The sequence below is a fragment of the Pelobates fuscus genome, chromosome 5 (genome assembly GCF_036172605.1).
Source record: "Pelobates fuscus isolate aPelFus1 chromosome 5, aPelFus1.pri, whole genome shotgun sequence".
Classification (NCBI taxonomy): domain Eukaryota; kingdom Metazoa; phylum Chordata; class Amphibia; order Anura; family Pelobatidae; genus Pelobates; species Pelobates fuscus.
In genome coordinates, this window is record NC_086321.1 from 206,706,411 (window position 1) to 206,730,098 (window position 23,688).

A 23,688-nucleotide genomic window follows, 5' to 3' on the forward strand; every position below is an offset into this window, starting at 1 on the left:
GGCACCCACTGTCACTATGAGGATGTACATACCTCTGGCAGTCCTGATATGCCCACAGAGGCAAAGAAGCATGGAGAGGCCCAAAAATTCAGCATCAGATATGTATTTAGACACCGAGCCACTGACCTTATGCGCTAATGATTACACCATCATGGAGTGCAAAATGTAATGTCTCCTACAATCGCTGAGCAAGACACTCATCCATAAAGACATGGACACACTGGAAAGCAAGACTGATGAACTGTCAGAGCCAGCAACAAAATAGTGGACATGCTGCAGAAATTGGGAACAGAACAAGCCCTACTGATGGACAAACTGATGAAACAATAGCCATCTCTATGGCATCCCGGAATTCATTCCCCTTTAGTAGACACTAAAGGTGTCAGATTTTGTCCCACTACACATGGGCATCTGCAGGAATTTTTCCAGGGGGGGGGGCATAATTGTAATGACATCCATGCTTGGCCCTCATTATCACATAAAGCCAGGGTGAATACCGTTTTCATAACTGTGGTGTCAGGAATACATGTTTGTATTCCTGACACTATATTGTTCCTTTACTCAAATTAAAGGAACATTCTGGTTACCATAAGAACTTCATCTAAATGAATGCTATGGTGCAAGGAGGCCCCTGGGCGCTCTCTTTCCTTTAAGGGGTGAACCACTCTCAAATGGTTTAACCCCAAAGGCTTCCTCCAGCTCCAGATCTCCAGGTCGCTCAGTGGTATTCGGCTTCTGAAACGGAGCGTCAGGAAGTGCAGATTGACATCGGGCATGGGTGCCGCTGCTTGGCTAGAGTGGTCAGCTGACTCTCAAAGAAAAATCGCTTGTTCCAGATTCATAAAATTCATAAAAACCTTTCCTACCCCTTCCTGCTTTTTGTTGCCCCTTTCTATTTCTTGCTGACCCCTCCTGCCCCTTGCAGAACCTTTCTGCTAATTTCTGCTCCTTCTACTTTACCTTCCTCTATGCTGTCTCTCCCCCCATCCTTCACTTACCTGATCTGTAGGCTGCCCCCCATGCCTCACTTACCTTATCTGTAGGCTGACCCTCATCCCTCACTTACCTGATCTGTAGGCTGACCCCCCATTCCTCACTTACCTGATCTGTAGTCTGCCCCCCCCCATTTCTCACTTACCTGATCTGAAGGCTGCCACCCCATCCCTCACTTACCTGATCTGTAGGCTGCCACCCCATTCCTCACTTACCTGATCTGTAGGCTGCCACCCCATTCCTCACTTACCTGATCTGTAGTCTACCACCCCATTCCTCACTTACTTGATCACTAGTCTGCCCCCCCATTCCTCACTTACCTTATCTGTAGTCTGCCCCCCCATCCATCAGTTACCTGATCTGTAGTCTCCCCCCCCCATCCATCAGTTACCTGATCTGTAGTCTGCCCCTCCCCCCATCCATCAGTTACCTGATCTGTAGGCTGCCTCTGCAGGCTAGGGGTTGCTGGCTGCATGCTCCCCTGCGGTTTCAGTCAGGAGAGAGAAGCAGGGATAAGCTGTAGCTTCCTGCCTTTCTCCATTCACAGCGCCGGTATTGCTGTGCACTGAAACCAAAAATAGCAGCAGAGGCTGAAAAATCCAGGGGGGTGGGGGGGCAAGTGCCCCCCCTTGCACCTCCCCCGCGGACACCCATGCCACCACATCCCTTTACCAACATCTTGGAGCCCTGTTTCTTAATGGGTGGGCACGATACATGACTCTCAGCCAAATAGACACTAGTTCTGCTGGGACCGTATGCTGCACATAGGTTGCATAATATCATACAGCTATAACCTACTTAGGTAGGTTTCCCCTTCAGTGTGCCTGTACTGCACCTATATTTGTCCTAACTGTGAAGTGAATACACATTATAGATCGCGACCAATTTTCCCGTCACATAGGCCTCTGTGGTTATATAATGTGCTCCTCTTGATCTCCCATAGCACCTAGATGCTGTCTAGGGATAGGGACCTCCATGATCTCTAGAGACCTGCCCGCAAGGGCAGCTTTTCTTTTCCACAGTACTGTGTTAGGGTGGTGGCATAATGTAAGGTCCAAAGGGCAGGATAAACCAAATCTGACCCACTACTGCCCAGCAGGTGCAGCTTCTTTCCTAATCAGGGCTACATTTCCATGGTTAATCTTTTGTGTTACTCCCCATACATAAAGAACTTGGTGTATTACACAGAGAATGTTTTGTAAACTACTTAAATGTGGTTGCTCGCCGTTATTATGCCTACTAATGCTCTTGTGGAAAGCTTATTAAAAAATATTTAATACAGGCCATAATTAATTAAACAAAAATGTGTAGGCTGATGATTGTACAAAGATGATTGTGTCTTGCAATTATTATATGCGCCTGATTAAATAACCACATTAAATCATTATTGAGGGGGCACTTGAAGCACTATTACCACTTTATCTAATTAATATGGCTATTGTGCCTGCAGTCCCCTGGAGCCTTCTTACTGTTCAGCATTAAAATGTTTTTGATACACCCTTCAAAACGCCTTCTAACAGACAAAACACGCATGCGTGTGGCTCTGACTGATTTTATCTTTAATTTATGCATAAGGTGATGTTTGCACTGTTTTCCTGTGCTTTTTAAAATGTGTGTGTATTGTATTATGGTTTTATGAGGGCAATACAAGTGTTATACAATTTTATGCTAAGAGTCATTTGGCCAATCCGGTTTTCTTTAAAGGGACAGTATAAACACCAAAACAACATTTGCTGAATTTGACTCCACCCCCTGCTGGTGTAACTCTGCAATAGCCAAAGCAATCCACACTAGCAAAGAGCAACAGTAACGGTCTGAAAGTGGTCTCCTCGCACTCTCAGCCTATCACTACTGCCCTTTACTGCTTCCTTGGACTAATGCAGAAGCCAGAGACCATCAATCAATGTTTTACTAATCAAAAACGTGTCAACATTAGGACTATGCAAGGGGACTTAAATGGGATAAAATGGTTATGTGTCCATAGTGTCCATTAAAAGGGAATGGGCATGTCTGATTGGTTAGGAATGTAAACGCCCTCACAGACTCTTTTGAAGTTCAACCACAGTTATAGAATTGGAAACACATGCTGATTTATGAAAAAGAATACCATGGAATGCAGAATTTTGATATTGTCCCCAGGTTATTTAATAACTGAGAGAAATACATCACAAGGTGAGTATCTTAACTGTCACATCATGTCACATATCAACATCAAACGTCAAAATTATGGAACAGTGTCGTCCAGTCAAAAACTAAGGATCAGTTAACTTTATAAGCATTTAAAGATATTTGTGAGTGTGATGTGAAAAATATAGGAAATTGTATGCTATTACCTACAGTGTAAATTGCCTTCCTGTTGGCGAAAATGATTTGAAATGAGATTTGCATGTGGCATGGAAAACAACATCCAAAAATGTCTTTGCAACCCAGCATCTGCATGTTGAAATCAGAAAAGCCCATATTGTATGCATTATTGTGTCTCAGGCCTTTTACAGAGACTTCAATAATGTATAATTCATGGTGATCAGTCCTGATGAATGCCACAGCCAAACTCATCTGGAGTAGATTTCTATAATACCCCATTATATTTAATAACCAAAATCCTTCCTTTTGCTGAACATCACCTCAAGAGAATTTCCGTTCTTTCTTCATTGGCCCAATGCTTCAGCAGTCTTTGGTACTCCCTGCCAGCTACAGAAACAAGACTGCATCAAAAATATTAAGATCTGTCAAATTGAAACCATTATACATTTTAGAGTATACAAAACCACCAATACGCACGCACACGCACACATACATATATATTGTATTCCAATACTCTACTATTTTAATTGGGGGGTGCCATGCACCAGAGTGAACTGTTGAGGTTATGGTGCACAGATTATTTGCATATTCTTCATTAAAATGTGCAAGTCAAGTGCAAAAAAATTATGCAACGTAATGTTACATAATTTAAGAATACTCCTGCACCATAATGAGCCTGCTCTAGTGGTATAGTGCATGAAACGCGTTCCATGGTGACCCTGACTGCCAGAGTGAATAGTCAAACCATTGTTATTACACCAGGCGTTGCTCGCATCCTCCACTACTGAGAGCTGGTTATTATTATTATTTTATTATTTATATAGTGCCAGCAAATTCCGTAGCATTGTAAAATGGGATAAACCCTACCCTGCAGGGATTAACTTGTGAGAGCTAGTGGAAAGCTCTTAAGGCTCTGAACCAATGCATCTAGCTGTCTTACTGAGGTAGTGGAGGCATGGAGCAGCTCCCGGCTGAGCGCAGGCAAGAAAAAAAGTCAAACCATAATTATTGGTGGTTTGACTCCTGTCTTAAAATGGGGAGTAAGAAAGGTCCTCCTTCCTGGAACCATAAGTGTTACAGTGAGCAGAAGTTGTTATGGTGCTGCTTAACCTAGAAAAACAGAAAAATAGAGCTTGAGAACTTGTGTTTCCTATTTTCAAAATAAAAATAAACAAACCATATTTATTGGACAAAATTTTCAGTACAACCACATTTATATCAAATTTGGATGAATTGATTCGAATTAACCCAATTTTTCACCCATACACAAGACTAATGAAAGTACAACCAGAGAGACAGACAAGCAAATAAACATATAGATGCTCCAATGGCCATTGGAGGGAATGCCCACCTGCCAACGTCAAGGCAGACCCCCCCTAAGCGGGTCCTAACACTGACCCTTCAGCCTGCTTCCTTGAGCTTCTGGCAAAGATATCTCCAATGAGACAGAGAGGGGTATTTTTTATATACACCCCTATATACTTATTAACCCTTAATAGGGAACACATGGGATGGGCGGCAGCATTGTAACCAGGCTGTGTGATACAAAGTAAATACAAATACAAAAAGAGACATCCTGCGCTCACTCCCATCACTACTGGGCCGGCAGCAAGGACCACAGTATACATCAGCCCCATCCCATGTGTTCCCTATTAAGGGTTAATACGTATAGAGGGGTGTATATAAAAAACACCCCTCTCTGTCTCATTGGAGATATCTTTGCCAGAAGCTCAAGGAAGCAGGCTGAAGGGTCAGTGTTAGGACCCGTGTAGGGGGGTCTGCCTTGACGTTGGCAGGCGGGCATTCCCTCCAATGGCCATTGGAGCAACTAAATGACCTCCATTTGTCTAAATATACATAGGGATTAAGGAGAGAGCGCAGGTAACTTTTTCTTTTCTTTGGTTTTTACTATATATTGGGGCTGATGTATACTGTGGTCCTTGCTGCCGGCCCAGTAGTGATGGGAGTGAGCGCAAGACTTCTCTTTTTGTAAACATTTAGATGCACTGACAGACAGATGGTGGCACAGACAAATAAACAGAGAGATAAAGAGACAGCTAGAGAAGTAGACTAGACAAACAGACAGAAATGTGAAGAGACAGGCACAGTTACAGCCAAGAAGAGGAATGTATGGATAGATAAACAGACACATGGACAGACATATGTAGCAAGATTCTGACATATACACAAACATTAGAGAGTTAAAGTGTGTGACAAAAACATGTTTACACTTCCAGACAAAAATAGAAGTTACCATAAAATATTTCACAACAGTGTCTAGTTAATGTTTCTGAAACTGCAAGCATAGTGTCTAAATAATTTCATCGTAATCAACTTAATATGACTTGAGCAGAAAGCATGATCTATTAACCCTTTCAGCATAGGGGAATTTAATAAAATTAGAAATAGAAATAAAAATTTTACTTAAATAATTTGCAGACATTTTCAGGCCAGGTTAATCAGAGCACCTCCAAGGTTTGCAAGCTTTAATAAATCACAAAAAGAAACTGCGACGTCAAAATCACATTTACTTGAATTTAGCAACCATTAAACTTCTTTGCGTATTTGTTTACTGCCTGTTGGGATAACAGTGCAAGTCAGTGCAAGCAGCCTAATTACTGGAGGTTAAATGCCATTCGCTCTGCTAACATTTTCACCCCTATGGCCAACTTCAACTCAGCACAAAACAAAATCATCCACTGAATAAGACACTCTATTTCATTTTACACTGAAAACTAAAGGATCTTGGAAAATAAACAAGTTGTCTGAAAGTTATTTTTGCAAACGGCCCTGTACATGTCCAGTTGTTTATAAATCCTGCTGGGGTGTTTTTCTGTACAGTCCTAGAAAAGTGATTTCAAAGAGCTTCATTTCATCAGATTCTACGAATCAGCCAATGAATGCTGGCATTAAGTACTTAATACTTTTTTTTTTTTTTTTTATATTTCTGCGTTTCTGAATTTATATTGCAGATTGAGCAGCTGGATCTGTAAAGTTTCTTTGGCACATTGGAAAATAATGAAGTTATGTTCCAGCACAAATTGTGTGCAAGCTTTGTCCTAAATGTGCCACCTGACTCTAAGTGGAAGAGTCAAATTTCTCTGCATCCATCAAACCACAACATTTTAATGTCATGAGACCGGCAATACTCTCAACCTGCCCATCCATGACTGAATTTCTGAGCATTGCTTTCCCAGCAGACTAAATTGATAGCCCTAAAGGTACATTCCAGTCAATCTGTTTAGGACACAAGCCCTTTTGTATGCTGTCTTTCTCACCAATTCCTTGGTATCACTGTAACCTCCATTACAGCTAAGACGCCTTTCAAGTGTGAGCTTGCATGGTATCACTTTTCTAAAAATACTGGCCTGGAACTGTATGCATTCAGATATATGTAAAAAGATATGGCAGTGAAAAAACCCAAACATAACAATTAATGTGTCACAAAAACCAAAGCACATTTTGCAATAGCAGATCATCTTACAGTTGATGTCAAAACCAACACGTAACTAATCTAATAAAATTGGGTTGTCACATATCAAAGCTCCACAAGCCTTCAGAAAAAGCACAAATGCTATAAATCTGTAGACGTACGGTTAGCATATTAAAGAAATATCTGTTCACCAACCATAAACATGTTATCCATGCTGAGTCTTTTTATTGTCAACCGACAAGAGTTAATTACAACGCCATCGATATACAGAGTATTAGTGCAACAACGAAATGAAATCTAATCACATTTTAAAAAGTTTTCATTTCTTTTGCTAGAGCATTTTGCATATTTTTGAAGCAGACTGTTGTTAAAATGTCACACCCATAATTATAAAGGCATTAAAATCCCCTATTCCAGACACAGGGCGCACCTAGTAATGTTTATTGCACAGTGGTGTGGAACGAAGGAAAACTATTATTTGGTTAGTTAAAGGAACACGCCAGCTTTATAAATAAATGCATTCATTTATGATGCCGACGTGTTGGGGAGTCTCCTGCACCCTCTCTTCTGGCCAAAAAAAAGCTGTAAAAATTGGTTAGCTTACCTCATCAGCGAGATGGTCCTGTGCGTCAACTCTGCTCTTTCCTGTAAGAGCTGGTAATGCTGATGATCTACTTGCCAATCCAAGTTGAGGTATTTTAGGGGTTTGAAGTATCCTTTAACCCCTTAATGACACATGATGGAAATAGTCCATAAATATTCCCTTTTATTTCTGAAGTTGTGTCCTTAAGGCGTTAAGAGTTATTAGTGTTTTACCAGAAAGAAGACATGGTGATTTTTAATATTTAAAGCCAAATACTTGGTTTCATATGTTATTACTATCCATTGTAACAGTGCTCGTTTTGTTGACCTCAAAAGGAAGAAACATTCAGTTAAAGGGACACTCCAGAATCCTAAAGCATTTTAACTTACTGATAAGTTTCATGTGTGAAGAGTGTGCAGATTTCAATAGAAATGTACACTTTTATAAATTAACCTTGCTACACTCCACAGACAGCCAATTAGACAACTAGTACTTTTACTTCCTTGTTTGGTTAGCTCAGTGGAGCTAAACTCAAAAGACAGCAACTGCCAAGAGCACCTGCATTGCAAAGGCTTCTCATTGAGCTGCATTGGGAAGTCTGTGATTGGACAGTCACAGAAAGTCTGGGCTGGGTTAGAAAGGGAGGGTTTGCAAAGGCTGCAGACAGAAGAACTGCAGGTTTTGCTATCTTGTCTTAGATATACAGCAAATGGAACAATGCATTATTAAATAATATATAGCTAACAGTGATTTTTATTTATTTTGTAATTGGTCAGTGGAGTTTTCCTTTAACGTTTCAAGACTTATTTTCCTCACCAGTGCTGAGGCAGGGAGAGGTGACAAAGGGGTAAAGTAAATAGGCACCAGAGGACAACCTAGGGGCTAAATTGTTTGAAAACATCATAACCCCATACGATGTCCTGGACCTGCTGTGCCAATAATAACTCAATTGAGATGAAGTTGTTTAGGGGCAAGAGTGTTCCTTTAAATCTCACTGTGCTGTACACACAGGTGCATGCTCATGGCATTTCTTTGCAAATGCTTCCCAAGTGCACCCAATGGGGGTGGAGTGAGGAATTGCAATGTACACGGGAGTGCCATTAAAAAAGGTACTTTTTTTTTCTCCATTAGTTCCACAGCACTATTAATCCCAGCAAATGCTTCAATAGTATTTAGTGCAGTGATGGAACAAGGAACTGTCACTCACAGTCAAGTGGCAGTTTTGCTTTAAAATCAAGGCTCCACAGGAGTAGCTTTTCAATGTTGGTGTTGGTCTAGAGAACCTTTTGGACAATTGTTGTAGATCAAGAGTTACACTTAAAATGAGTACTATTAGTTAGCAATATTTTAGTAAAATAAATAATTGATGTATTTAGGTAGAAATGTGATGTATTCAACATGTATCTACTCTTTAAATGTAGTACTACTGTCACTACTATTTTTTTCAGGTTTTTTTTGTTGACTAAAGAAGCATTAGAGGGGTTGAAATACAAGCCTGCATTGGCAGTCTTATATAGACCATGCAAAATTGATTACATCATCAGTAACTATATCATGATGTAAGGCTGTGTGTTATACAGTTAAAATAAATCATTTTATACCTGTCGGGAAGCTTACCAAACAAAGCTTGAAAATCTCATGTTTGATTCATTCAGTCTTGGACTAGATAATCAATACAGTGTTGTGTGAAAAGCTTTGATAAAATATGCACTATTCACAGAATTCACAGAATTTTCTTGAGCAATGAGAAAGTTAGGAACACTATATATATATATATATATATATATATATATATATATACTGTATTCCTAACGCTATACTGCTTCTGATGCTAATTATATGTCGATTCCCCCATTTTAGATTAAAATTAAGAAACGAAAGGCTTTACCAGTGCCTTGTGCACATTCAATGCTTCTCATAGGAAAGCAAAGAATACAGCGCTTACCTATGAGCTTCCTTGTCACGTGAATGAGTTTTTCGTGGTCAGTGCAGCGGAAGCGACTCCAGTGGCTCTCAGGAATATAACAACTAGATGTGCATTTAACCTTAAAAAACTGCTATGTTTAACATAGCAGGATTAAAATGACAGGACTACTGCATCCAGACCATTTTATTGAGATCAAGTGGTCTGGGTGACTTTAGTGAATTTTAATACAATATCAGAACAATGAGGTTTTTATTCCTGTAAGTAAATGGAAAAAAAAATAGAAAATATTATTTAGACCCCTGGATAGGATTTAAATATCAGAATATAAATTCTTAGAGACAAACTTACCAGTGCGTATTACCACTCCAGGGCTTATAGTCTGTGACCTTTTTAAAAATTAGTTGATTATATATTTTTTAAATAAGAAGAAGAGATTTCCAAAGGACATAACAAAATAATCTTTCAATCTGGGAGATTACTTCCTCGAATAAGCTAAAAGTATCACATTACATTATAGACATCTGTTTCCTTTTTAACACAGCTTCTTTTCCATTGACGCCCTTAATATATCTGCTGCTATCGGTTCCATCTCCTAACGGCAAACTGGTCTTTTTATTCCTTGTGCAGTGAATGCATTTTATTAGGTCCGAAACCATCTGATTTGAAGATCAATAATTCTCTTATTGAATGGAATTTGGTAACCTACAAATTATCATTTGAGTACAGTTATGTCCATTTTACTCATTTAATAATTGTGCTAATAAGCTTCCCAATATTTATTACATATATTTAGTCTCCACATACACACAGTCTATGTCCAGTCAAATCCAAAACATACAGAATATCCTCCATACAAGAAATTACTCCATATACTACACACACAGCCTCTGCCTACACACACCACACATATCTTCTCTACACACACAGACAAGTAATACACACAACACATTTAGCTACTCCACTGAGAGCCACCACACATGCACATACACCATACACAACCACCACCCACACAGCACACAGTCTATACACACAACCAACCCACGTACAAAGTTATTACATACAGCTTATGCCCACACACTCAACATACAGAGCTTATTCTCACACACATGCAGATCCACCGTATGCATGACAGACAGAGGGGGAACATAAGAATTTAAAAAAACAGATAGGAAAGAGTAACAGAGAAATAGTGTATGTGATTAAAAAATTGGAGAACATATATTTGTGCAGCACAAGTCAAATAGAAGGCCTCTAAAAAAGAGACCACATTTACAAATGTAATTATCCTTGTATCGCCAACATATTCTACAGTGCTGTACAATAAGAAACAAGACAAACATTTAATTCTAACAAAACATGTAAAACACACGTACAGTAGGTGAAGAAGTGACATGCATATATACTTATATAGACAAGAAACCCTACATGTACTCGCATAAAAGCATGTACACACAGTCACATACACACAAACACATGCACTGTCACATACACAGACACAGTCACAGTCACACACCACCTTAACATAATTACACAATTATAAACACACTCACTTACACATATACGTATAACTAGACACACTGTTATATACATAAGCACAGATGTACACAGTCACATACATACACTATGTCACTTACAGTCACATGCATAGTCACACACAGTCAAAGGCCTACAGTCACACAGTTACATACACACAGTCACACACATACAGTGTCACATGCAGTCACATGCACACAGTCACATACAGTCAGATGCATACAGTCACACAGGCAAACTCACTCACGCTGCACATGTACACAGTTACATATATACACTGCACATGCACACAGTTACACATTTACACTGTTAGCTACATATACATATACAGCTACATGCACATGGTCACATGCACACAGCCACACACATTTACAGGCACACAGTCCTGTAAGATATGGGGCTCAATTTAAAATTCTGGTTCTTGCTTTCAAATCCCTACATAATGCTGCTCCCACCTATCAATCCTTCCTAATATACAAGTATGTACCGTCTAGGCCCTTACGCTCTACTGAAGACTTATGTCTATCTTCTGTCCGTACTCCTACATCTGATGCTCGCCTTCAAGACATCTCGAGGGCTGCACCGTTCCTGTGGAACTCACTTCCCTCCTCCATTAGATGCTCACCCAGTCTCCACTCCTTCAAAAAAATCATTAAAAATCCACTTCTTCATTATAGCGTATCAATTAAACTATCAATAGCTCCTGACTGATTCCTCTCTTGCAACTGTCATTAGTCTAATACTAATATTAGTTATTATTAATACCTTTTGTGTCACTTTACCCCACTCCCTCTAGCATGTAAGCTCATCGAGCAGGGCCCTCAACCCCTTTGTTCCTGTGTGTCCTGTGTCCTGTGTGTCTGGTTACAACTACATGTTTGTTCGTCCACTGTAAAGCGTTTCGGAAATTGTTGGCGCTATATAAACAGTAACATAATAATTACAGGCACACAGGCGCATAAACAGTAACAGGCACACAGTTGCAGACAGCTACAAGAACACAGTCTCAAACAATCACACAATAGCTCACCAAGTTACCATTATGGGCAATTTGGGGAGGAGAGTAAACTACAGAGAGCAGCCCATCGTGTCTAGTGGTTGGTGAAACAGGTGCTCCTGCAACAAGCCTCATAAATATATGTATATGCAAGGATACTCACTGCCAAATACATGCAGACACATACTATCAGAGACACAGACAGACATTTTAGCTATCATTCTGTTTCCCTACCCTATTTTCACAGGATGGCGGTCTCTTTGTGATCCACTGGGAACAGTCTGTTCCAGGTCATCTGTTTGGCTTCATTTGAGTTCCTTGAGGATGTTATGAGACATCACAACCTCTCTGTGCTGCCACCGGAGTTAAGAGAAAGATGTCACACAGGTAGTCCATTATGTCACAGATCATAAATGTGCCTTTCCTAGTTAACAATAACAACAAATAATGACAAAGAGACAAACGTGAGCATCTTTCTGCTCTTTTTTTAATTCTGAGTTTTCCAATAAATATCAGATAATAACAGCCTTTGTGAACAAAAACAAACTTGTAGAAATTAGACATTCTTTACATTTAGTAATCTTAATTTATTGCCCAGTTACAGTTTACCTGTATATCTTGCAGAGGGATAGTGCCTATATAGTTACATGATATATGTAATAATCTTTATTTGTTTTTTGCATAAAATACTTTGTTTTCAATTTATAGTCTTTCACTGGATGTGTCAAATGACTTTGTTTATGCTTTTTATCTAGTATAAGTTTAGTTCAGGGATTTACAATCAGTATGGGGAGAAGCATAAAGTAATCTATCCTTGGGGCATAATAGCCCTGTAGATGAAAATCCCATGATAACCTTGTCCAAGTCCCTACAGGCCAAAATAAATCAGAATTTGACAATTCTTAAATACCTTTGAGCAAAATTAATTGTATCTTTCTGAAACTCAGTCATTCTACTAACAACAAATGTGCTACAACGTACCCACCCCTTGAAAATCAGAAAACAATTCAATTTATTTCAGTCTATAATTGAAGCAAAATATATTTTGTTTACCATCGTTTTAATTAAAGTATAAAGAAACATGACGCGTGTGATGGCAGCAGATTTTAGTTGAATGGTATTTAAAAAGTATTATGGTACAGTTTACAAACCTCAGACTAGATTATTCGCAAAAAAAAAAAAAAAAAAGTTTGATTTAAAGTAAAACTGATTGACAAAAATAATTATAAGCTAGTCAATGCATGCTCTACCTAATTAATGTGAAAACGCTGTCAACTTGTCAACTCGAAAATGTAGATGATCTGGCGTACAAATGTAAAAAAAAAAAATGTCCACAGGCAACATCAGTCTGCCAGTGTCAAGAGTTAAGATACACTAATATAATCATAAAAATATATATATTTTTCAAATTTATTTTCGATTTTATACCTAAGCTAAATGATCCAGAGAGCATGCACAAAATTTAAGGCGTAATGTAGGCCTTCTTTTTAACTATAACATTGCTAGGAAATATGATTAAAATTGATTTTATGCATTTGCTTTAGTTTGTCAATTTTAAATGTATTTTTCATTTTATATCTAAGTCCAATGATCCAGAGGAAGGCACATACAATTTTTCACAAAAAAAATTACTTAAAAATAGCATAACAATTACCTTGACCACTTCTATTTCACTAGGGGGGGGGGGGGGAGGGGGGGAGAAGGGAAGAGGGACCAGTAAGTGACAATCTTATTCTCACACCTTTTGTACAGTTAGGGTTAACACTTCAACTTAATGGGGGGTTACAGGGACAAACTTCAATTATATCTATTCTTACTTAAACTTAGCATTATCTGATTTTAAGTTACATTTAATCTTAGCAATTCAGATGTTTGTGAACTTACATTTCCCATGATGCACCTCCACCTTTAGCTTTACAAAAGAGATTTCTCCAGCTCTGCAACAAATGATGGAATGTCCATTTATTGCTTTGCTATGTTATTCGGAGTCTGTAAATCTTAAAATGCAGTACCAAAAGGAGTGACACTTTGCAAAACCCCCAGACCAGTACAAAGAGCATTAATGGAAACCAGATTGAGGTGAACGCAGAATATATTGAAGACAGATCTATAAATTGATTTAAACTGATCTCCAGACTTTTCAATTTCTTTTTGTGGAGACTGCTCCATAAATTTGGCTGGTTTACTGGCTGTAATTTAATGGAGAGTTTATGACCTTTTAGCAGGATAAAAGCTTGTTTCAGAAGCATGATTACCCTATCACACATACATAAAGTGTAAAATCCAGTAGGGATAATTAGGAATGTAAAGACATAATCATGTGATGGCATAAAAGTATCCATGCTGTTTATTTTACTAGACACTACTGGCCATTGACATACACAAGTTTATAGCTATATATGTAACCATTACTGTTTTCTTTAATCCAAAGTAGCAGTCGGTGGGCAAGGAATATAAAGACTGACCTAAAACACCAAAATAATGAAAGGAGAATTATTAATATTATTATTTTTAAAGGGACACTCCAAGCATGCTGTAGTGGTAATGGTGCCAGGAATGTCCTGACACTCATTAGTTGACAGGTTCAGCTGATCACACTCAGCCAATGGGCTTTGTACAATGATACATATCAGTCACTCTTTATGTAGGCAGATCTGATAGTGGACTGGTGGACATCTGCTTCCTGTTGTTGCTTAAAGGGACTCTCCAGTGCCAGGAAAACAATCTGTTTTCCTGGCACTGCAGGTTCGCTCTCCCTCCCACCTCCCATCCCTGGTTGCTGAAGGGGTGAAAACCCCTTCAGTCACTTACCAGAGGCAGCGACATGTCCCACGTCGCTGCTTCTTCCTCCACCGCCGCTCCTCCCCTTCATTACGTCAGCCGGCGGGGGAGAATGATCCTGCCCGCCGGCTGGGGAGACCTAATGTGTATGCGTAGCAATGCCGCGCATGCGCATTAGACCTCTCCATAGGAAAGCCTTGAAAATGCTTTTCAATGCTTTCCTATGGGGATTTTAGCGACGCTGGAGGTCCTCACACAGCGTGAGGACGTCCAGCAACGCTATAGCACAGAAAACCTGTGCTATGGACCAGTAAGTGCCACCAGGGGAGGACTTAACCCTGCAAGGTAATTATTGCAGTTTATGAAAACTGCAATAATTACAGTTGCAGGGTTAAGGGTAGTGGGAGTTGGCACCCAGACCACTCCAATGGGCAGAAGTGGTCTGGGTGCCTGGAGTGTCCCTTTAAATAAAATGAAGGAAGTGCCACTAGGGGAGGACTTAACCCTGCAAGGTAATTATTGCAGTTTATGAAAAATGCAATAATTACAGTTGCAGGGTTAAGGGTAGTGGGAGTTGGCACCCAGACCACTCCAACGGGCAGAAGTGGTCTGGGTGCCTGGAGTGTCCCTTTAAATAAAATGAATGGTAGTTGGATCCTGAGATCAATAAAATGAGATCCATTAAACTGGATACAAACATCTGGTAAACATGTAATAATCTTGCTAAATCTAAGATTGTGTGTTTATACACGCTATATCTCCTAGGTGAGTTAAGCTCTATATAAATGAATAGATTACTATTACTCCAGTTTGTTTTGTTTTTAAATTTAAAATTGCATCTCATATTAAAGCAAGCCTCACCCTACTAGATTGAAATAGCCTGCCTTTAGATATGTTAGTATTATAACACTTACATACTTAAATAATACTTGCAGTTTTTATATTAGTCTGAAATTCTTGAACTCATTCCTGCAGTAAAGGCCATTAATTGAGGCTCTTATCCATGATAATTACATATGAATGGTTTTAATGACTAATGCTAACAGAGCCATTCCAATGTTGCATTGAGTTAAAGGGTTACTCAAACCATCATTACCACTTCAGTGATTTGAAGTGGTCAAGGTGGTTGGAGTCAGTATGTGCAGTATTTCTACTTGAAGTGCATGGTTTGTATTTTTTTTATTTTTTATTTTATTGTATTTTGTTTGAAGATTGAAGTATAATTTGTTTATTTATAATTTTATTGAAGTGGTTATTGTTTAAAATACATTTTAACTTTGTTTTGGCCACTGGACCAAAACCAAAGACTTTCAAAGCAGTTCTATAAATCAGATTCAGTCAAATAACCTGAAATGTCTGCAATTATCCATAATCTCTAAAGGTCCAACAGGTGCAACACTTTGCATGAGGAATTGTTTTTTAGATGCTTCACATGTTCATATTCATGGGTCACCAGCTTTATGATTGTACCTTTGAGAATAGAGGTATTTTTAATTTTAAATGTTAAAACAAAAATCTTAATATCATGTTAAAAAAAAACAATTTCCATAATCATCTTATAAGACTGCTGTCAACTTGGCCTAGTTCCTGGGCTGTTGCTATGGCAGCAACAGTTGCATTTACACAAACTGAAGTTACTTCACCCACAGAAATTATAGGAACTATAATTCTAGAATTCAATCTTTTAGTTTGGATGTCTAGGGAACCAGATAAGTGTCAAATCTACAGCGTGTTGTAGTGGTTGTGGTACCAAAATTGCTAATTTAATGTGACTGTCTGTTAACAATACAGCTTAACAAAGCAGCTTATTCACTTAAAAAACAACAACAAAACCCAACAAAGGGACCATTACATGTGACTATTCACCTGAAAAAAAAGTTTTACCTCAAGAAGATTTCTTTTTTTTCCTGCTATAAGATTTGAGCATATTTTTTAAGCTGAACATTTAAGTGTTTAATATACAAACCCCAAAGGGTGTGCAAAACTAATGTTAGACACATCAACTTTTTTTTCTTCTTGTTCATGTGTACTATTAAATACTTTACTACAAAGCTTATCCTGACGATAATTTCCTGTATGAATCAAGAAAAGCTGATTTGTAGGTAGACTACTGGGAATGGTATGTTAATTCCAGTTATATGAGACTATAAAAAAAAAATTACATAATTTCCCTTCAAGAAGAATGGATACCTGCCAGTGGAAATTATATAGATTACTGTAATAAAAGGGTGCACCTTTTTTTGTCCTTTCCACTCGAAAGTATTTTTTTATAGCAATGCTCATTAGCTGAGAATTCTGTGGACATTGTGAGAAGAATCTGTGTATAATAAAATACTCAGCATGCCTCTCGTTACTACAAAGTGTTCCTAACAGCAAACGTAATGCCTGTACTTTCACTGCCACGTATTAATGTCCATGTGAACATCCTTGAAATAATCGTTTGATAATGAAGAAATGATTACAGGCTAAGGTTGGTGTTTCTGTTTAGCTTTCCTTTATAATGCTTGAAAAACTGAAGAGGTTTTTTTTTTTACACTCTGCAGACACCACTGCCTCTTGTGGTTAATGCCTGAGTTGCTCTAGATATTAATGTGGCATTGAAAGTTCGTTAAAGAAAAGCAAATATCTTGTTGGCCTCAGGTACCACAGCAACCACATTAACCATTCTGCGGTTTTAGAGATCCTTGGATTCTACCTAACTGTAAAAGGGTAAGAAAAGAAAATCGCGAAAAAAAATGAATAAAAAATATAATCTTTAGTGTTCTCCTCAGAAAAGGAATACAAATTTAAAACACCAGCTGTTGCAGAACTACAACTCCGAAAAGGCTTTGCCAGCCATGGAACTGTCAAAACATCATGGGATGTGTAGTTATGTAACAGCTGGAGATCTACTATTTGACCACTAATGATAGACTGTGACCTATTACTAGTTTCACTACAGTTTGTTGATTAAGTTAATGTTGTCAAATATATGTAGACAGATTCAATCTGTTATACAACGCAGTGAAATGTGTTCAAAGATTGTAAATAAACAGTAATGTTTGTAAGCTGGAAAAAGCGAATTCTCAGACATCACGTGCCATGGTGTATATTTTATTTTTGGATGTAACCATGTCAGGGTTATTCACTTTACTGCAAGTTGTCTGAAATTCAAACTGATATTTAGGCCACAATAGGCAAGCTGGAAAAGAAAAATTTCCAAGTCAGATATGCGTTCTGTTTAGCTATTTTGGACTACAATTTGTCATTTGTTATATACACACTATAGCGGATAACCCTGTTAGTGTCCGCTTGTTTATTACCCATTCTATTACACAGTGTAATTAATAGAGGGAACAAATGGAGGTTTCTAGAAACAAACAGGCACACAGATATGAAGACACGGAGACCCTCGCTTGGTTTATGCACCCAAAAATGTTCAAACTTTGAGGTTCCAGGATCTTACAATATGGTGTTTAGTGAATATATTTAACAGTTTTCAAACCCACCTTCCTTCATTATACAATGAAAGGAAACTAGGTTCCCAATTTTTGAGAGATTATCCATTATGTCCTAATAATCATATATGATATATTGATTTCATGAAAAATTATAAATTATTTTTGCTGATTAAGTTACTGAACAATTGCATTATTTGGGAAAGATATAAAGTACGAGATAACAGTATATAGTGTTAGTGCACAAGCAATACGTTTACATTTGTGGTTAAATATTTGGACATGGGCCATTAATATTCAACAATTCAGCTTCTGGTTTTCACATATCACACTATCCACTGCCATTCAAGGACTGTCTGAGTTTATGGAAGCTGTAGATCAGCAGCTTAGCTTATATCTAATGACAGTTTGCAATAGAATTTCATGATTATTCTGGGGGTACTTTAAGCTGAGGTATAGCAGCAACAACTTGGGTGTCTGGCAAATTGGTAAGCTTTTAAACAGAGAGACTGAGCTTTATTGTTTTCTTTTTCTTTTTCAATTTTTAGAATGACGGCAGATTCAGCAGTGCTGTGCTAAAAGGATTTAAAGGCAAGCTAATGTTTAAAACTTAAATAACATTCAATTTAATATATACACAGCCACACACTGGTACAAAAGCAGCAGTCTTACAGTACAGCAGGGGTGACACTTGATGGAGACAGGAGGCAAAGGGGGATGCGTAGAAAAAGAGATTTGTGAGATCAAATTGAGAGTAGAAAGTAAAGTTTAAGAAATGTATTGCAATTTCAGAGTCTGTCTGGGTTATTCACTAAAGTGAGAATTGTCGGGAATACTAAGTGAACTTCAAATTTAAGGCCAAAGTAGATGAACTGGAAGCATAACTGAATTTTCCGAGGTTAGCTAATTCGGCCTTAAATTGTAAATTCACTTTGAACTTCTGACAAATTTGCTCTTTAGTAAATAACCTTTTAGATAGCAAAGTATAATATGTAGTTCGCCTCTGTGCTAGGATTTGCACTAGAGCAATTGTTTTGAGTGGGGGTGTTGTGAGTTACAGTATAAGAACAGCTTACTTTCTAAACGTATCTTGCTCCTTTGTCAGGAAATTGGAATTTTAAAGTGGAGAATATGTTAGCTGGGGAGGTTGGAAGCTGCTGTTCAACAATAACAACAAAAGTGTCAAATTTGGCCTACCCCGTTAGGAATTCTAGTGTGGAGACGCGATGGCTGCACCCATGCTGTTTGGACCATCTTTGCTGTTCTTCACATCTAAAAAATGTTCATTTGATCCGAGAATTTCTAGTGCCTTAGGCATGCAGCCTAGCTCCACTGGAATCCAGACTTTCATTCTGCAATATTCATCGCCAAATGTTTGTAAGCGATAAAGCAAAAGGACTTGTTATAACTTTCTTTACTTTGTTTTTTAATACGATGAAAGTATGGCAGCAGATTTCTGTATATACAATATATCTTCTCCTCTGTAAAATCTGTCTCTTCAATCTGACATCTGCAATGGGTATACCGCATCATTAAACAATCATGTTGCTTATGCTATTCATTCTTTACAAACAACTTTGTCTATTCCAACTCATTCCTATTTTGATTGTAAGCTTCTTGTCACGACTATCAAAACCTACTGTATCAGTTTGTTGGTGTCTTTTCAAAAATACTCTTTACTTGTGTACCTAGCACTTTGTGTTTTCTGACTCTATACAAATAAATAACAGTAGTAATAATTTGTCATTGATTTCTGAAGGGGTAACAATATCATGCTATATATGAGATCATGTACAATAAATCTAATGTTAAATTGTCAGTTCTGTGATCAGTAGTCCGCCAAACTCTGAGTACTTTGTAAAAACAAAAAAACAAAAAATACTATTTTGCTATTATTCATTTTATAAAGCGCCAACATAGTCTGCAGTGCTGTACAATAGGTGGACTAACAAGTAGTAACAACAAGAAAACTTTGATGTTTGGGAACATAAGGTGATAAGGGCATTGCTCAAACAGCTTACAGTTCTGTGGCATACCCTGGTGTCTAGAATGATAATAATAATCATAATAATTAAAAATAGATTTCCTCAGATTCATTTGTTAAGAGATGCAATGTATTTAAAAGCAAATATTTGCAACAAAATGCTCTTCTCATAATAATTATAAGTAATACTATTCTGATTTATCAAATATTTTGTGTGTGATTCCTTATTGCATTAGTTATAGGTAAAACCTAATAGTGAGCTGATTTCATGCAATCGATGCAGTCTGTAAATGTTCAATTGTTCCAACACAGGACTACACAGCCAGGACAAAAAAAATAAAATAAAATATTAGGAGGGGGTGTAGAAATGGGTGGGATATATGTCACTCTTTCAAAAGCATTTGGTTCCCAAAGCCCCCTCCCTCTGCTCCATCCATCACCATCCCCCTTCAGAAGATCTCTCTCTAACACACGCACTCACAGTCACACACACACAAAAAAAGTTTCAACAACAAGCCTTTTTGGACCAATGGCATGAAAGAGACCCGGGAAAGGGGCTGAGCAAAGGGCGAGGAGATCAGGAGAAAAGCAGAGAGGTTGAGCAGGCTGGATGAGAAGCAGCAGCATCGCTCTATTTTGTGTTTGTTTGCTTTTCCATGCATGCATAATGAGGTGTAATGGGAGCACGTTGTGAGTGCAGTTTGTGTATTTAAAGCCTGCAAACACTTCACAGACTGATCCCTGGTTTGTTGACAGGAGAACCATCAGTGGGTCAGTAGCAGAAGCCTCTACAGACCCCAAGTTTTTTTTTTCTTTTCCCTCTTTTTCTCCTCCCCTCTGTGAGAAAGTGAAAATACTCCAGCTTCACCCTGGAGGAGAGCAGTGAATGGGACAGCTAAGGACTCAGCCGTTTTACTTTACAGCCGGCTCATTGTGAGGAACTCTTGGTTGGAGGCAGCAGAAGGGGACAATATCCAGCCAGAGCGCACTTGTGGAAGGATACCCAGCAAGGCAGGAGACATGAGCTGTGTGCCCTGCAAGGGGGCACCGGTCTGCAGTCCCTGCCATCCCCTCTCCAAACTCTCCCAGTGAGGACCAGCTCTGCAGGAGGACCAGGAGGGCTAGTACTTGGATGGATTGGCAGCTTTGAGGCTCCCATGCTCTCACATCCCTGCTCCAGCTGAGCCCACGCTTGTTTTATTGTGTGAATTGCCCCCACTGGCCCCTACCATGGCTGGCTGGAGGATCCCGTGCTTGCTGCTGCTGGGCTCCGTACTGGGGCTGGCGGCGGGCCGGAGACTGATCTGCTGGCAGGCGATGATGCAGTGCCAGGGCGAAATGGAGTGCCACTATGCCTACAGCCAGTACACGGATGCCTGCGCCTCGGTGCTGCCCAGGCCGGGGGAGACCCCCTCCTCGTCCCATAGCTCCGGCCGGCGCCGCTGCCCCAGTCATTGCATCGCTGCCCTCATCCAGCTCAACCACACCAAGCGGGGGCCCGCGCTGGAGGACTGCGACTGCGCCATGGACGAGGTGTGCAAAGCCACCAAGCGGGCCATCGAGCCGTGCATGCCCAGGACCAGCGGCGGCGGCTCGGCCGGGGGAGGTGCCGGAGGTGGCGCCCATGCTGGAGGTGGCGGGAGCAGCGCGGGAGGAGGGGCGGTGATGGGCTGCATGGAAGCCCGCAGGGTGTGCGAGGCTGACCGGCGATGCAGCATCTCGCTGGGCCGCTACCTGAACCACTGCGGGCGGCTGTTCAATGGGTTGCGCTGCACGGAGGAGTGCAGGGCGGTGATCGAGGACATGATGCAGGTGCCCAAGGCCATGCTGCTCAATGACTGTGTGTGTGACGGCATGGAGAGGGCCATATGCGAGTCCATCAAGGAGAACATGGCCAGGCTCTGCTTTGGGTCGGAGATGGGTATGGGGGGCCCGGGCAGCAGCGGGGGGTCAGACTATGACTATGGGGAGGAGTACGATGATGAAGAGATTGGGGGCAGTAAAGGCTCTATTGAGGACGGAGTGATGGTGGAGGGCAGGAAGGTCAATCAGGGCAGTGATGGCAATGGGACTACTGCTTGCTCTCCCCTTTCGTGGACTCTCCTGGCAGCCATTGGACTAATGTTGGGGTTGCTATAGCTGGGTTGATGTGGACAAGTCAATGTGTGTCATGCTATGAGTTGGGTATAAAGAGTCAATCTGGGGCAACGTTCTATAAATGGAAAATTTCTTAGAACTCCACTCTTAAACTGTGCCCCAGAAATACTATTTATACACACAACCCCTATGAGTGCTGTTTTATTCCCCATCCCAGGGTCACTGGCTGCTACCATCACACCCTATTCACTGAGGTACTAGGTGCCCTCTTTGCGTGTGGGTGTTTGGATGAACACTTTGACACTCCAGGCACTCACATGTCAATCTGATGTAACATGCGGGTTGGTGATTACTTGATGCCAAGTCAGTGCCACTCTTATCACCTTACTAAAGCTGTGCCTTAACAGGTCTATTTACATGTGGGCGCTATGGGAGGAGAGTCGGAATCTAAAGACAGCTGAAGAGCTGCCAGACCAGGTGCCAGTGTATGCATAAGTTTAACAGTGCTCATTTAACCACCATTCACCCTGCCATAGTCTCACCCTCTCATCAGCTGTTCTTGCCTGTATTAAATACCTGCACATCCAAGCAGTTGGAAGAGGGGGGAGAGGGTCAACTAGGACAACGTATGTCATGTTAGTTGTAAAACATATGGGTTATATGTATATAAAAAACTATATATGAGTTATGTATGAAAAGCAGTTCTGGAGTAAAGTTCTAACAGTGAATTAGTCATGAGTGAAAACAAATTCTGATGCACTTTTACAACTTTGCCCCAAACTGCTTTTTACATATAAATCTCTATGTATCCACTATGCAGTACTGTACACACTTTAAGAGTTAGCATAGTCACCAGAAATGCCTTTAATTGTATTAATTCAGTGATCTCTAGGCTTAAATGCTTGTTTGAAAACACTGTGACAGGTGTACCAGCTGAAGTTCCCAAAATGACTGCTTTACAGTTACTGATTTAACCCTTCAGTGCCTCTTTCACCAATGCCAGACTCAAAAACTATTCCAAGTTTGCCTTACTGTGTTTAAGAGATTCTGGTATTTAAAGCACAGAAAAAATGTCTTAATTTCAGAATGCAGATTTACAACAACTGATTACAAGTTTCAGAGGTAGAGATAGCATCACTTTTTTTTTTTTTTAATAAAACCACCATTGTTGTGAATTACCATCCATAAAGATTCTGGGGTCTATTCACTAAATAGTGAAGGAAAAACCAAATAGGTTATGGTGGGGAAAAATTATGATTGAAAACCCCTTCAACCTAAAGTCTGTGGATAGTTAATACAATGTTAAACAAAAATCTGCACACCAGTCAAGCCATATGACTTCCTGTGGGAAAAGCAAGTCTTATGGCTTCTGCAGATTTTTGTTTAACATTGTATTAACTATCCACTAAATAGTGAATTAGGGTGTGCTCACTAGCAACTTTTGAAATTTGGACAAAAAAAAAACCCTTCAAATGTATAAACTAGTCATAACTTTTGCAACCCATTTGTTCACCTTTAACAAGTCATTGATTAGTAAATAAACCCCTTTGTTTTTATGAGATTTTATTTTGTGATGCAGCATTTGGCATTGTTATGCAAATGTAATTTTTTTTTTAATT

At 39.5% G+C, this 23,688-nt stretch overlaps 1 protein-coding gene across 1 annotated transcript; it reads left to right on the plus strand.

Moving 5' to 3' along the window:
• The first annotated feature begins 20,479 nt into the window (after positions 1–20,479).
• GAS1 (growth arrest specific 1) lies at positions 20,480–23,307 on the plus strand. The gene has a single exon (XM_063454977.1). It carries the CDS (start codon positions 21,203–21,205, stop codon positions 22,109–22,111), a length of 909 nt encoding a protein of 302 aa, XP_063311047.1. The 5' UTR covers positions 20,480–21,202; the 3' UTR covers positions 22,112–23,307.
• The last annotated feature ends 381 nt before the right edge of the window (positions 23,308–23,688 follow it).